This window comes from Macaca thibetana, chromosome X, assembly GCF_024542745.1.
Source record: "Macaca thibetana thibetana isolate TM-01 chromosome X, ASM2454274v1, whole genome shotgun sequence".
Classification (NCBI taxonomy): Eukaryota; Metazoa; Chordata; class Mammalia; order Primates; family Cercopithecidae; genus Macaca; species Macaca thibetana.
This window is the reverse complement of record NC_065598.1, coordinates 44,743,065-44,756,721: the sequence shown is the minus strand read 5'-3', so window position 1 is coordinate 44,756,721 and position 13,657 is coordinate 44,743,065. Positions and strand designations below refer to the sequence as shown.

Genomic DNA, 13,657 nt, shown 5'->3' with positions numbered 1-13,657 from the left:
CATCCTCACGTTGAGTACTCTCTCTGACACCTCCTTTCTTCTCACCAACAGCCCCCAACCATTCAGCTTATCACTAAGACTAGTATATTCTGCTACCAACAGATATCTTCAAGTCTTTGCATTCTCTCATCTCACACCTCAATCATTGCATCTTCCTAACTGACCTTCCTGCCTCCATTATTTCCTCCTGTGATAGTTAGGATTAAGTTCAGTTGCATGTAACAACAAATCCAAGTAACAGTGGCTTAAACAAGATCAAAATACACTTTTATTCATTGCAACAGGGTCTCACTCTGTTGCCCAGGCTGTGCAGTGGCACAATCATGGCTCACTGCAACCTCCACCTTCTGTTCTCAAGTGATCCTCCTACTTCAGCCTCCTAAGTAGCTGGGTCTACAGGCATGCACCACCACATCTGGCTAGTTTTTGTATTTTTTTGTAGAGGCAGGCTTTCACCATGTCACCTAGGCTGGTCTCAAATGCCTGGAGTCAAGGGGTCTGCCTACCTCGACCTCCTAAAGTGCTGGGATTACAGGCATGAGCAACCATGCCTGGCCAAAATACACTTTTTAAAAAACATAAAAGAAACTGATACATAGCTGTCCAAGACCAATATAGTGGCTCCATGATTGTCAGGGATCCAGGCTACTTTTATTCTGCTGCTTCACAGCCCTTAGTGTGCCCTAATCCAAGATGGCTGCCTGAGCACCACCCATCACTTCCACATTCCAGCCAGGAAGAAAAAAGTGAAGAAAGCTACATCCTCTCCCTTTAAGGACTCTTCTCAGAAATTTTTACTTATATCTCATTGACTGGTACCTAGTCACATTATCACACCTAGCTGCAAAGGAAGCTGGGAATGAAATCTTTATTTGGGGTGGCCATATGCCTAGCTAAAATGCAGGGGCCAATAACTAGCAGTATTGGCCACACTCCTCTGAATCTATTGTCCACAAAACAACCCAGAATCGCTTTCCTAAAACGTATAGCTGAGCATAAAATGTGTATCTGCTTAAAGGCTTCAGTGGTCCCCTATCCCTTCTAGATAAAATCAAAATTCCTTAAAATGACTTCATCTGTCTTCCATTTTGGGATTCCTCTCTGTTCACTCTCACTAGTGATACTCTAGCTTCAAAAAGCCCTAACCACCTGTAGCTTCTAGCACATTCTCTCTCCTCTCAACATTTTTGCATATACTGTTCCCTCTGCATGAAATACTCTTCCACCCTCTTTGCAGGTTCAGGCTTCAGCTTAAACTCACTATCTTTCAAGAAGTCTTCTAGCATTTGTATTAGTCTATTCTCACACTGCTGTAAAGAACTACCTGAGGCCAGGCACCATGGCTCATGCCTGTAGTCCCAGTACTTTGGGAGGCCAAGGTGGGTGGTTCACCTGAGATCAGGAGTTTGAAACCAGCCTGACCAACATGGTGAAACCCAATCTCTACTACAAATACAAAAAAATTAGCCAGGTGTGGTGGTGCATGCCTGTAATCCCAGCTACTTGGGAGGCTGAGGCAAGAGAATGGCTTGAACCTGGGAGCTGGAGGTTGCAGTGAGCTGAGATTGCACCATTATACTCTAGCCTGGGTGACAAGAGTGAAACTTTGTCTCAAAAAAAAAAAAAAAAAGAACAAAAAGAACTACCTGAGACTGGGTAATTTATAAAGAAAAGAGGTTTAATTGGCTCACAGTTCTTCAGTCTGTACAGGAAGCATGGCTGGGGAGGCCTCAGGAAACTTACAATCATGGCAGAAGGCGAAGAGGAAGGATGAAAACTCACTCCTTATCATAATAACAATAAGGAGGAAATCTGCTCCCATGATCCAATCACCTTCCACCAGGCCCCTCCTCCAACACGGGGGATTACAATTCCACATGAGATTTGGGCAGGGACACAGATCCAAATTACCACACCCGCATGGTGTTAGTGGCATCTGTATTAGTCTGTAAAGAACTACTGGAAACATTCATGAAAAAAAAAGCCTAGGTTCGTATCTCCAAGTCTTATCCCAAGAACACAGTGGTGCATATAAAAACGCTCAAGTGCAGCCTCATAGTTGTGATATCGAAGTCAAATGGCAGAAGGAATCGAAAGAGCCCATGGCAGGGAATGAATTCAACCTGGGATCAGCCTTCTTTCCAAGGGCAGGGTGGGGGGGCAATGGTGGGTAGAGACACAGGCAATGCAAAACTCAGATGGCCAGCTGAGGGCTGGGGAAAGGTGGGGTCCACCGGCTCTCCCATTCTTCCTCTTCCCCACCCTGTCCTCGGCCTGCCGAGTGCCCTCCTGCCGTGCTGCCCAAGAGAGCGCATTCCCTTCTCTGTTCCCTGGGTCTCTGTGCCCCACCCCAGTGTAGCCTGTGGTGGGGGAGGAGGCCTCCCATCCCGCCCCCGCAGAAGTGCTCTGGCTCCTCTCCCCAGCCACAGGGATCTGCCCCCTCTTCCCCCTGGGCGGAGCTACCCAACACCTCCCACCCCGCAACTCCCACCCCTGTAGGTCGTTCCCCCACGCCTCACCTGGCCCCCCAACCTCAAGGTCTCCCTCACCCCCAACACAGGGTCTGCCCATTCCCCCTCCTGCTAATCCCCCACAAGAGCTTAGCATCCCTCTGTCTTCTCCCACCTCTCTCCCACTTGTGCGTAGGGCCTGGCCAGTCCGCTCCTGCGCTGCCCTTCGCAGCGACTCCTGGATCGCGTGGTCAGGCGCTATGCAGAGGTGGCCGACGCTGGCAGCATCTTCATGGACCATTTCACAGACCGCGACAAGCTGCGCCTGCTCTACACGCTGGCTGTCAACTCACACCCCATCCTCCTACAGGTACGCAAGGACCTGGCAAGCCCTCTAGGTTGGGGGTCAATCTTGGACTTGCAGAAACCGCCCTGGATTGAGCTCTCTCCCTCCTTTTACTGCCTGTCTTGGGGCCACTAGCCCGTGTTAGGTCCTTTCTGGCATGTGTTGGCTTCTGCAGTGTGAAAGTGCTGTGGCTGCTGTAGAGGAAACAGGTGTGGGAGCCCAGAGCTGGGAGGCAGATGGGGATAGGAGGGAACAGTAGCCACCTTCACTGCCTGAGCAGCCCTGAAGGGCTTTTGTGAAGGAGGCCAACTTTGACCTGTGCCTCAAAGATCAATCAGATGGGATCAAGCTCAGGAAGTGGAGAAATAGCCAAGGAATGACCCACCCAGAGATGTACCTTGCAGCTATGCTTGGAAAGGAGGGGGGGAAAAAAAGGAAGTAACTCCTACATGTCCATACACAGGGGAATGGTCAAATAAATGAAGATGCATTAAGGGCCTGGAGATACACTGGTCAACCAGACAAGTATGGTGTCTCCTGCCTTCATGCAGCTTCCAGTCCAGTGGTAGAGACAGACACTTAACATGGAAACAAACACCCATAAAATATGTGGAGCCCAATCACTCCAACTGACCCCTGACCTCAAGGGTAAGGACACAGGGGTCACATCATGGACACAAAGGGAACTAGAAAGTGGGGGAAAGGAGGTGGAAAAGGAAGGGGAGTAGAGAGAGAAAGAGGGAAGAAGAGGAAGGAGAGGAGGAGAAGGAGGAAGAAGAGGACTAAGAAAAGGAAGAGGAAGGAAGGCGGGAGAGGAGGAGAGGGAAAGGAAGGAGGAAAGAGAAGGAAGAGGAGGGGGAAAAGGCGCAGGTAGAGGAGGAAGAAGCCACAGCAAAGACAGTTAATAAACACTGGCCAAAGGGATGATGACTGAACACATAATAACAGTTCTCATTTACTCAGTCACCTGCATTGTGCTGAAGGTTTGACATCATCTCATTTAGCGCTCACAGCCACCCCCTGAGAATATTATTATTGTCCCCTTTTCCAGATGAGATTCAGTGGAGTCCTGAGATGTGAAGTGACTCGGCCCAAGTCACTTTTAGCCAACATCAGCAATAGAACCCAAATGCAGAGCCATCTGCCCTCAGAGTGTGGCCCACTCTTCCCGCTAAAACCTGCCTGGCGACATTGGCCTTTGAAATACTAGAGAAGGAAAAGGAATTGCCAGTTGTCCTGCACTCTCACAGATCTTTTCTCCCAGACTTTGGCTACTTCTAGGCCTGGCTCCTGAGAGGCGTGGGATGAGAGCATGGGGCTGGGACTCAGCCCTGGGCTCTGCCCAGGAAGGGCAAGGCATGGAACCCAGGAATGGCGATGTGGCCGCACCTGTAGACAACAGTAGGCCCAGGACTTCCCTCTGCGGTACATAGTAAGAAAGGTCCCCTCCGGGCCAGGTGCTGAGGCTCACACCTGTAATCCCAACACTTTGGGAGGCCAAGGCGGGTGGGTCACCTGAGGTCAGGAGTTCGAGACCAGCCTGGCCAACAAGATGAAACCCAGTTTCTACTAAAAATTACCAAAAAAAAATTAGCCAGGCACAGTGGGGTGCGCCTGTAATCCCAGCTGCTCAAGAGGCTGAGGCAGGAGAATCGCTTGAACCCGGGAGGTGGAGGTTGCAGTGAGCCAAGATGACACCACTGCACTCCAGCCTGGGCAAGAGACTCTGTCAAAAAAAAAAAAAAAAAAAAAACAAAAAAAACAAAACAGGTCCCCTCTAGGCAGGGGAAACTCAAATGGGCACGGGTTCTTCACAGTGCAGTTATGTGGGTTAAAATGGGCAGAGGACTGCAGAAAACCATCAGAAAAGGGGATGCCTTTATTTTTTAAAGAAGGAAAACAAGGAATAAAGTGCTGATGTAGCCATTCTAGATATAGCTGCTTCAATAAATAGTCAAGAAAAGGTTAGCCAGGATTCCTCCCCACTTTTCATCTCACAAATCCACAGGTTCGGACCTCTTTCAAGGAGGCAGAGGAGACAGGTCAGGGCTTCATGCTTCCCTAGGCCAGTTTTAGGCTGTCTGAAAGGTTCCAGTTAGTTGGGGAACATCTGTACGATGAATGTAGCTACCCCAGCCAGACAGATTCATGCATGGCTGGCAGGAGAGAGGCTTAAGGCCAGTATAGTAGTTCCCAAAACTTCAGTCACCCACAGACCACCCTTATGATTTTTGCCCTGTCCCAGAACGAGGTACCTGTACTGTTTATTTTTATTTATTTATTTATTTATTTATTTATTTATTTATTTTGGAGACATAGTCTCACTCTGTCACCCAGGCTGGAATGCAGTGGCATGATCTCAGCTCACTGCAGCCTCTGCCTCCTGGGTTCAAGTGATTTTCCTGCCTCAACCTCCAGAGTAGCTGGGATTACAGGCATGCGCCACCACTCCTGGCTGATTTTTGTATTTTTAGTAGAGACAAGGTTACGCCATGTTGGCCAAGCTGGCTTCAAACTCCTGTCCTCAAGTGATCCACCCACGTCGGCCTCCCAAAGTGCTGGGATTATAGGCATGAGCCACTGTACCCAGTTGCTGTTATTTTTAAAAATATTTTTCTTTAGTAGCCAGGTACGGAGGCACGTGCCTGAAGTCCTAGCTACTCAGGAGACTGAGGTGAGAGAATTGCTTGAGCCCAGGAGTTTGAGGCTGCAGTGAACTATGATCGTGCCACTGCACTCCAGCTTGGGCGGTAGAGCAAAACCTTGTCGCTTTAAAAAAAAAAAGTTTTGCTTTAAATCAGACTTAAGTTGATCCTCTATTATTTTTCCCATAGCCTCTTCCTAAGCAGTGATATCTGTGAAATCTCAAATAATCCTATTTTTTTCAACTGTACAACTCTTAAACATATTTCCCTGAATCCCCGATACTATCTAAAATTGTGGCAAGTCCATTAACATTCTCATACCCTACTTGGAGGAACTCTGTTGAAATGCAGTCTACGGCTGGGTGCAGTGGCTCAAGCCTGTAATCCCAGCACTTTGGGAGGCCGAGACGGGTGGATCACGAGGTCAGGAGATCGAGACCATCCTGGCTAACACGGTGAAACCCCGTCTCTACTAAAAAAAATACAAAAAACTAGCCGGGCGAGGTGGCGGGCGCCTGTAGTCCCAGCTACTCGGGAGGCTGAGGCAGGAGAATGGCATAAACCCAGGAGGCGGAGCTTGCAGTGAGCTGAGATCCGGCCACTGCACTCCAGCCTGGGCGACAGAGCGAGACTCCGTCTCAAAAAAAAAAAAAAGAAAGAAATTCAGTCTACTACAAAGAAATGACAGCAGCCTCCTTTTCTGAATCTTCCCATCTGTAATAGAATTAAAACATGGGGAAGAGGAGGGACGGGGCACTGCCATGTTCCCAGAGGTATAAAAAAGGTTGAGAGACTCTTCGCTGACGTGTTTTGAGATGCTGATCTTTCTGTACTTGCAGTGAGGGACAGAGATAGAGAGATGATAGATAGATAGATAGATAGATAGATAGATAGATAGATAGATAATAGATAGATAGATTGATAGATAGATGATAGATAGATAGATAGATAATAAATAGAGATAGGTAGATAGAGTTAGAGGTATAATAGATGATAGATGATAGATGATAGATAGATAGATAGATAGATAGATAGATAGATAGATAGATAGATGATAGAGATAGATGGATAGATAATAAATAGATAGAGAGCTGTCACCAGATTTTTCTCTCTAATCCTCCTCCTTCTGGCTTGGCAGATCTTCCCTGGGGCTGAGGGATGGCCGCTGCCCCAGTACCTGGGCTCCTGTGGCAGATTCCTCGTCAGCACCAGCACCAGACCGCTGCAGGAATTCTATGGTGCACCCCCAGATCAGGCAGCCGACCTTGCCTACCAGCTCCTGGGTGTCCTGGAGTCTCTGAGGAGCAACGATTTGAACTATTTCTTCTACTTCACCCATATTGATGCAGGCATGTTCGGCGTCTTTAACAACGGGCATCTGTTCATCCGGGATGCCAGTGCAGTGGGTGTCATCGACAAGCAGGAAGGTACTCAGCATGGGCCTGGCTGAACAGCTGTCAGAGGGGAAGTCAGGGTGACAGGAGCTAGGGAAGGGTGGGTCAGGGGTCACACTATTGGGCCTTTCCCATCTCCGCGTGTCACAGTGAGAGCCACTCAAGTTCAGAGAATGTTGGATTTCATGTAAAATGTCCCTCACTCCTATTTGAATTTCTACTCTAACTCCATCTCCAAAGGGGAAGTGGATTTGACCTTGTCCATGAGAAGCATTGTGCAGAGTGGCATAGCCCCCAGCTGCACCCTCCCAGGGCAGTGCTGTTGTGCAGTTGGGTCTATGTGGCCCAGGACCTGCTTTGACTCTCCTCTCTCTCTCTCTCTCTCTCACACACACACACACACACACACAAACACACACCTTTTGGGTCCATCTCCCTCTCAGAGTCTTTCTCATCAGATGCTTTTACCCTTTATCTAAAACTTAAATTATCAGGTTGATTTACTGGTATATTTTGCAATCCATTTTGGCACAATTGCTCTGTATAAAGTTTTCAAAGCAAAAAAGCATGGAACCGAATGAGGCAGATGACTGAATTGTGTTTCTCACTATGTGTAAAGTTTCATTCAGGGTTCTAGAACCCTTCGAACACCCTAATCTCTAATGCTCACCAAATTTTCTGAGCCCAATAAGAGGACAAAGGATTTTTTTTCTAATTTCTGATTTTGTTTGTATGCAAAAGCTTACAAAAATAGACAAATTAAACCACACTTATTTATTTCCTGATTTGCCTTTATTAAGAAGAATCAAATCAGAAGAAATGAGGCTGATTCCAGAATATTCCGGATATGTAAATCATGAAATGTCATTCACACTACAACTCATTGAATACATATTTGGGATTACTTGTTTTTTCTCCTAACTTTGCATTTAATTTTGTTTTTCGTTTTTGTTTTTGTTTTTGAGACAGAGTCTCACTCTGTCACCCAGGCTGGAATGCAGTCGTGCAATCTTGGCTCCCTGCAACCTCCACTTCCTGGGTTCAAGTGATTCTCCTGCCTCAGCCTCCTGAGTAGCTGGAATTACAGGCGCCTGTCACCACACCCAGTTAATTTTTGTATTTTTAGTAGAGACGGGGTTTCGCCATGTTGGCCAGGCTGTTCTCGAACTCCTGACCTCAGGTGATCTGCCCATCTCAGCCTCCCAAAGTTCTGGGATTACAGGTGTGAGCCACCGCGTTTGGCCCTCACTTTGCATTTTAAAGGCACAAATGAAACCAGTCCCAATAATTTCCTGAGTTCCCTAATTTAGTAATAATGAGAGTCTAACAATATGGATGTGATCCCTACAATTACCAGCCTAACTTCCGGTAGGGGTAAGTGGGTTTTCCGTGCCCAGGCCTCACTCTATTGTAGCAGAGTGGATTCCTTCCACGTGCTTCTCAAAAGGAGCCTCTGTGTCCCTAAGTCCTAAATCTCCTGGTGACAGGGGAATGCCAGGAGACTGTACTAGTTCACCCAGTAATTTTTTTTTTTTTTTTTTTTTTAGATGGTGTCTCGCTCTGTTGCCCAGGCTGGAGTGCGGTGGTGCAATCTCGGCTCCCTGTGACCTCCGCCTGCCGGGTTCAATGTTTCTCCAGCCTCAGCCTCCTGAGTAGCTGGGATTACAGATGTGCGCCACCACATCCGACTAATTTTTGTATTTTTAGTAGAGACAAGGTTTCACCATATTGGCCAGGCTGGTTTAGAACTCCTGACCTCCAGTGATCTGCCCACCTCGGCCTCCCAAAGTGCTGGGATTACAGGCGTGAGCCACCGTGCCCAGCATCAACCAGTAGTTCTAATTAGTGGTGCCCTCCCTCAAGGAGCCCAGGTGGCAGGGTGTATAATATTTCTCATTTCTTTTCTAGGCAGCCAAGAAGCCACCAGAGCAGGAGAGAATAAAGACATTTTTAGTTGCTTGGTTTCCGGCTGCCAGGCCCAGCTGCCCTCCTGCGCAAGTGTCTCTGAGAAGCAGAGCCCGGTGCTGGTGTGTCAGAAGTTGCTGCCTCGACTTCTCCAGGGGAGGTTCCCCTCACCAGTGCAAGACGACATAGACTCCGCTCTTGCTCAGTGTGGGGACAGCACCCGCCCAGACCCAGAAGTCCTTGGAGCCGCCAGCTGGCTGAAACACATCTTGAGGCCCCTGAGAACCTGTGACTCTAGATTTGCCTATCGTTACCCAGATTGCAAATATAACGATAAATTCTGAAGGGCTGGTGTCTAGCTGGCCTTGGGGACAACACGCTTGGCTCTCCATTCCCCCTGTCGGGTTGCTGCAAGGTTGAAAGAAGCAGCACTTCTTTAAAGATGAGAAGAAAGGCACATTTCTCAGGGACTGAGAGGGGAGTTGTGCGATACCATGTGGCTGTCTCTGCTGGCTGGGACATCCTGGCAAAGCCCGGGGTGGGCATCAGAAGAACTGGGGATGGACGCTCACTCAATGTCTTTGAGCCTCAGTTTCCTCTATTCTCCACCAGACTCTCCTGAGTGTGAAAGAAGACAGAGATGGAACCACCATTGAGCGTATATCCCAAGCATGGGTCTTGGGACACACGCTCACCACCTCCATCCCAGGTGGTTACAAAGTGTGTTCTGGAAAAGCACAGAGGCGGGGAGCATGAGAAAGAGCCGTGCAGGTCAGGAGGCTGGAGTGGAGGGAAGGCAGGGGAAAGACAGGCTCCCTGCCGCTACCACTTTAGACTCAGACAAGAGGGGTCCCCTTCCTGCTCCCTATGGCCCTGCCTCACTCCCCACACCATCACAGGATGAGGAGACTGCAGGCCATGGGGACATGCCTGCCACCGCCTACAGCCTGGTACCTGAGGCTCCATACACCTGTGCATGGAGCTTCTCATGGTGTGGGAAGAAGCCAGAGGTAAGAAGATAAGGGGGGGCCAGTGGGGGACCAATGTGTTAGCCCAAGTCCTCCAAGAATAGGTGTCAAGATAGAGTGAACGGGACAAAGATTTGTTAGGGGCAATGCTTGTGTGAAAGGAAAGTAGGAGGGAGCCGGAGAAGACTGGGAGGACCATTAAGTTGAGCCCCAGTGAAGGAGGGCCCGGCAGGAGTTTGCTAAGCTCAAAATCGAAGAAAGGTTCACTAAGACTGTCAGGGTGTCCTCAAGGCAAAGGCAACCATCAGAGGAGCCCTGTGTCTCCCACAAATAGACCCCGTTAGCATCCCTGCTGCACTCAGTGGTTGGCGGAAACAGCAAAGATAGATTTCAGAGCACAGCAGCAGGGGCCCCTGGTCAGCCCCGCTCCCTAGAGCAGGAGATCTGGAGTGGGAGAACATTCTTTTTGTAGCCCCAGCTGAGGCCCTGGACCAGCTCTCTCCACACCACATGCTCCAAGTTGGGACTCTAAGGAGTCTAGGAATTTTCCTTTAAACTTGGCCTTACAGGTCACTCATCCGAAAAATATTTTTTTCAAGGTCAATCAATAGAACATACTTGATTCAACAGTTTGTTTGTTTGCTTTTGAAATATTTAGCCACATGGTATGTAGGCTTCCACGTGCTCTCTTGCCCTGGCCCCTGAAACATAAGCAGGGGGCTCTTCTCTACCTTTGCCCAGCCTCCCTGCCAGCCTTTAACCCCAGGAACCTCTCAGTCTACCTCCTCTTTTACCTCAGATTCAGGTATCTGAATCCCCTCCTTTAAAGTCAAAACAGGCTGGGCATGGTGGCTCACACCTGTAATCCCAGCATTTTGGGAGGCTGAGGCAGGTGGATTACTTGAGGTCAGGAGTTCAAGACCAGCCTGGCCAACATGGTGAAACCCCATCTCTACTAAAAAGTACAAAAATTAGCCAGGTGTGGTGGTGTGTGCCTGTAATTTCAGCTACTCGGGAGGCTGAGGCAGGAGAATCGCTTGAACCCAGGAGGCAGAGGTTGCTGTCAGCCAAGATCACACCACTGCACTCCAGCCTGGATGACAGAGCGAGACTCCGTCTCAAAATAAATAAACAAAAGTAAAGTCAGAAGACCTGGCTTAACAGACCTCACTGTGCAGATAAGGAAACTGAGGCCCAGGGAGGAAGAGTGATCTGCGGAGATATTTCCAGAGCCCCTGCAAGCTGAGCCCCAGTGAAGGAGAGAAGGTCCGGCAGGAGCTTGCTAAGCTCAAAATCGAAGAAAGGTTCAGCAAGGCTGTCAGGGTGTCCTCAAGGCAAAGGCAGCCATCAGAGGAGCCCTGTTGCTATTAGGAGGCTCCTGTTGCCCTCCCCTTCCGCCTCCGACTTTCACCTGTGCTACCCAATTCTGGTCCCTTCACTCCCATTCAAAAATGGACTCCAGAAAAGCCTTATTTTGTGGAGTACCTGGTTCCCTTTTGGGTTTGTCTCTTGACTGCTACAGGCACTGCCCCAGGGCAACCATGACAGTGGAGATGACTGGCCAAGCTTGTGGACTGGCCAGCAAGCTTAGGCTGCCTGAGACGCTTTGAAATGGCTGCCTTCTGGCTTGGTCTGGAGGATGAACAGCCTTCTCACCTGCACAGCCGCAGTCCCTCTCCTGCTGGCCTGACTGCAGCTGTCCTCCCAGCTGGCCACCTGACCAGAGACCAGGAGAGAGGCCACAGCCTCCAGATCCTCCAGAGTCCCATGGAGGACGAAGGCTTACCAGAGAGACCCTCTGACGCACGAGCCAGGCCCCAGCCCTTCTCCCTGCATCCAGGTGTGTTTCCACCGCAAAATGCCTCCACACGATGCGTGACTTTGGCCCTGTGTGGGCCAGTGCGTGGTCTGAGGTAACCCTCGAATCCCTCCACCACACATCTGTCCGCCTGCACGGATTCAAGGTGAGCACTTGCCCCCTTCTCTCCTCCAGACCAGTCGCCTGAAATTCTGAGCAACATTCCTTCGAAACCATCATGTAACCCTTGGTGATGCTGAGTCCAGACAGGAAATGCAGACTTGGGACCCACCTGTATCAGCAGAAAGAGACCTTGTGCCCCACTTGTCTGAGTCCCAGGATGGAGTAAAGGAGAAAACTGGCGAGCTGTCCCCTGAGGAGCTGTTGGGAGATTGGTTTTTAGTATAAATTACAATAAAATTCTGTGTAAGCTGTGATATGGTTTGGATGTTTGTTCCCTCCAAATCTCATGCTGAAATGTGATCCCCAGCGTCGGAGGTGGGGCCTGCTGGGAGGTGATTGGGTGATAAGAGAATTTGCCTCAGGAATGACTTGGTGACCTCCCGGAGGTGATGAGTGAGTTCTCTCTGAGCTCACTCAAGATCTGGTTGTTTAAAAGAGTGTGGCACCTCCCTCCCCCACCTCTCCCACTCTCTCACTTCCGCTCTCACCGTGTGACACGCCTGCTCCCCCTTCGCCTTCCACCATGATTGGAAGCTTCCTGAGGCCCTTACCGGAAGCAGATGCCAGCCCCACACTTCCTGTACTCCCTGCAGAACCATAAACCAAAATAAAGCTCTTTTCTTTATCAATTACCCAGCCTCAGGTATTTCTTTATAGTAATACAAAAATGGCCTAATACAAGCTGGCTGCTAAGGAGAGCGGGGCAGATGTCAGGCAGGTCCTACACATGCTTAGGGGTGACTTAGAAATAGTTCCCCAGCTAGTGACTTTTCCTGGGTTCAGGAGATCACAGAGTCCTTTTCTCATACACCTTCACAACAGAGCAGATGTTCTTGTCAACATGCCTGAAGACCACAGGTCCCACTCAGCTGCCTTCACGGAACATTTCCCCCCTCCCCACAGCCACCTGCTAACCCTCCCCCACTCACCCTGTGGTGGACACGGAGCTGGGCCACCCAGCTCTCCCTTCAAGAAACAATGCTCTTCCCAGTGCGGGAGCATGGTTGACACGCAGCATTAAGCCATCAGGCCCTTCGGGCTCTGCCTCAGCCACACAGAGTGGCTTCACTAGAGGTCACACCCTTCCTAAGGCATATCTAGACCGAGTAACTAGGCATGGAGAGGTGCGAAGGCCCAGCAATTTTGGCCCATTGAGCAACAACTCTGGGCGACTAAGCGAGACTCTGTCTCAAAAAAAAAAAAAAAAAAAAAAAAAAAAAACAACTCTAACAGGCAATTCTCCTTCCAGAACTCCCCACCAAGCTGATCAAGACTTGCCTCACAGTTTAACGTCCCTCTGCCCATCCTGCTTCCTCTGCATTCTTTTTTTTTTTTTTTTTTTTTTTTTTTTTTTTTTTTTTGTGAGACAGGGTCTCACTCTGTTGCTAAGGCTGGAGTGCAGCGGCACAACCTCAGCTCACGGTAGCCTCTGCCTCCCGGGTTCAAGCGATTCTCATGCCTCAGCCTCCTGAGTAGCTGGGGTTACAGGTGTGTTACTCCCAGCTAATTTTTGTTTTTTGTTTGTTTGTTTGTTTATTTTTAAGTAGAGATGGGGTTTCAACATGTTGGCCAGGCTGGTCTCAAACTCCTGGCCTCAAGTGTTCCCCATAGCAACCAGAGCAGATGCTGGGAAAATGTTCTTGCTGAGGGTAATGACTGCGTTCTTTAGCCCTTTTCACTTGGAGTACTTCATACACCATACTGGCCTTACATGGGATAGAGTCACTTCCTCAGGAACTATGCCTTCCCTTCAATAGCCAGGAGACAGGAGAGTCAACACTCCAGTGACTTCAGGCGGAAAGAAATTACGTGTTGTGTATTCTCAGTCCCCCGGAATTTGATTCGAGGCGTTAGGGTATTTTTATGAATTATGTCAGCCATTGTCTTTAAGCCCGCAGGACACGCTACACAATTTGTGGCGCCTGGTGCAAAATGAAAGCATGAGGTCCCTTGTCCAACAATGATTAA

The 13,657-nt window shown here is 49.2% G+C and overlaps 1 protein-coding gene across 1 annotated transcript in view; it reads left to right on the top strand.

Annotated features, from left to right (window-relative positions):
- DIPK2B (divergent protein kinase domain 2B) overlaps nucleotides 1-12,321 on the top strand; it is a 54,798-nt gene extending 42,477 nt beyond the window's left edge. The window contains exons 3-5 of the mRNA XM_050775669.1: nucleotides 2,647-2,820; nucleotides 6,580-6,868; nucleotides 8,744-12,321. Of these exons, the coding sequence (XP_050631626.1) occupies nucleotides 2,647-2,820; nucleotides 6,580-6,868; nucleotides 8,744-9,084 (804 nt within the window). The 3' untranslated portion in view covers nucleotides 9,085-12,321. The remainder of the gene's footprint in view (nucleotides 1-2,646; nucleotides 2,821-6,579; nucleotides 6,869-8,743) is intronic.
- The last annotated feature ends 1,336 nt before the right edge of the window (nucleotides 12,322-13,657 follow it).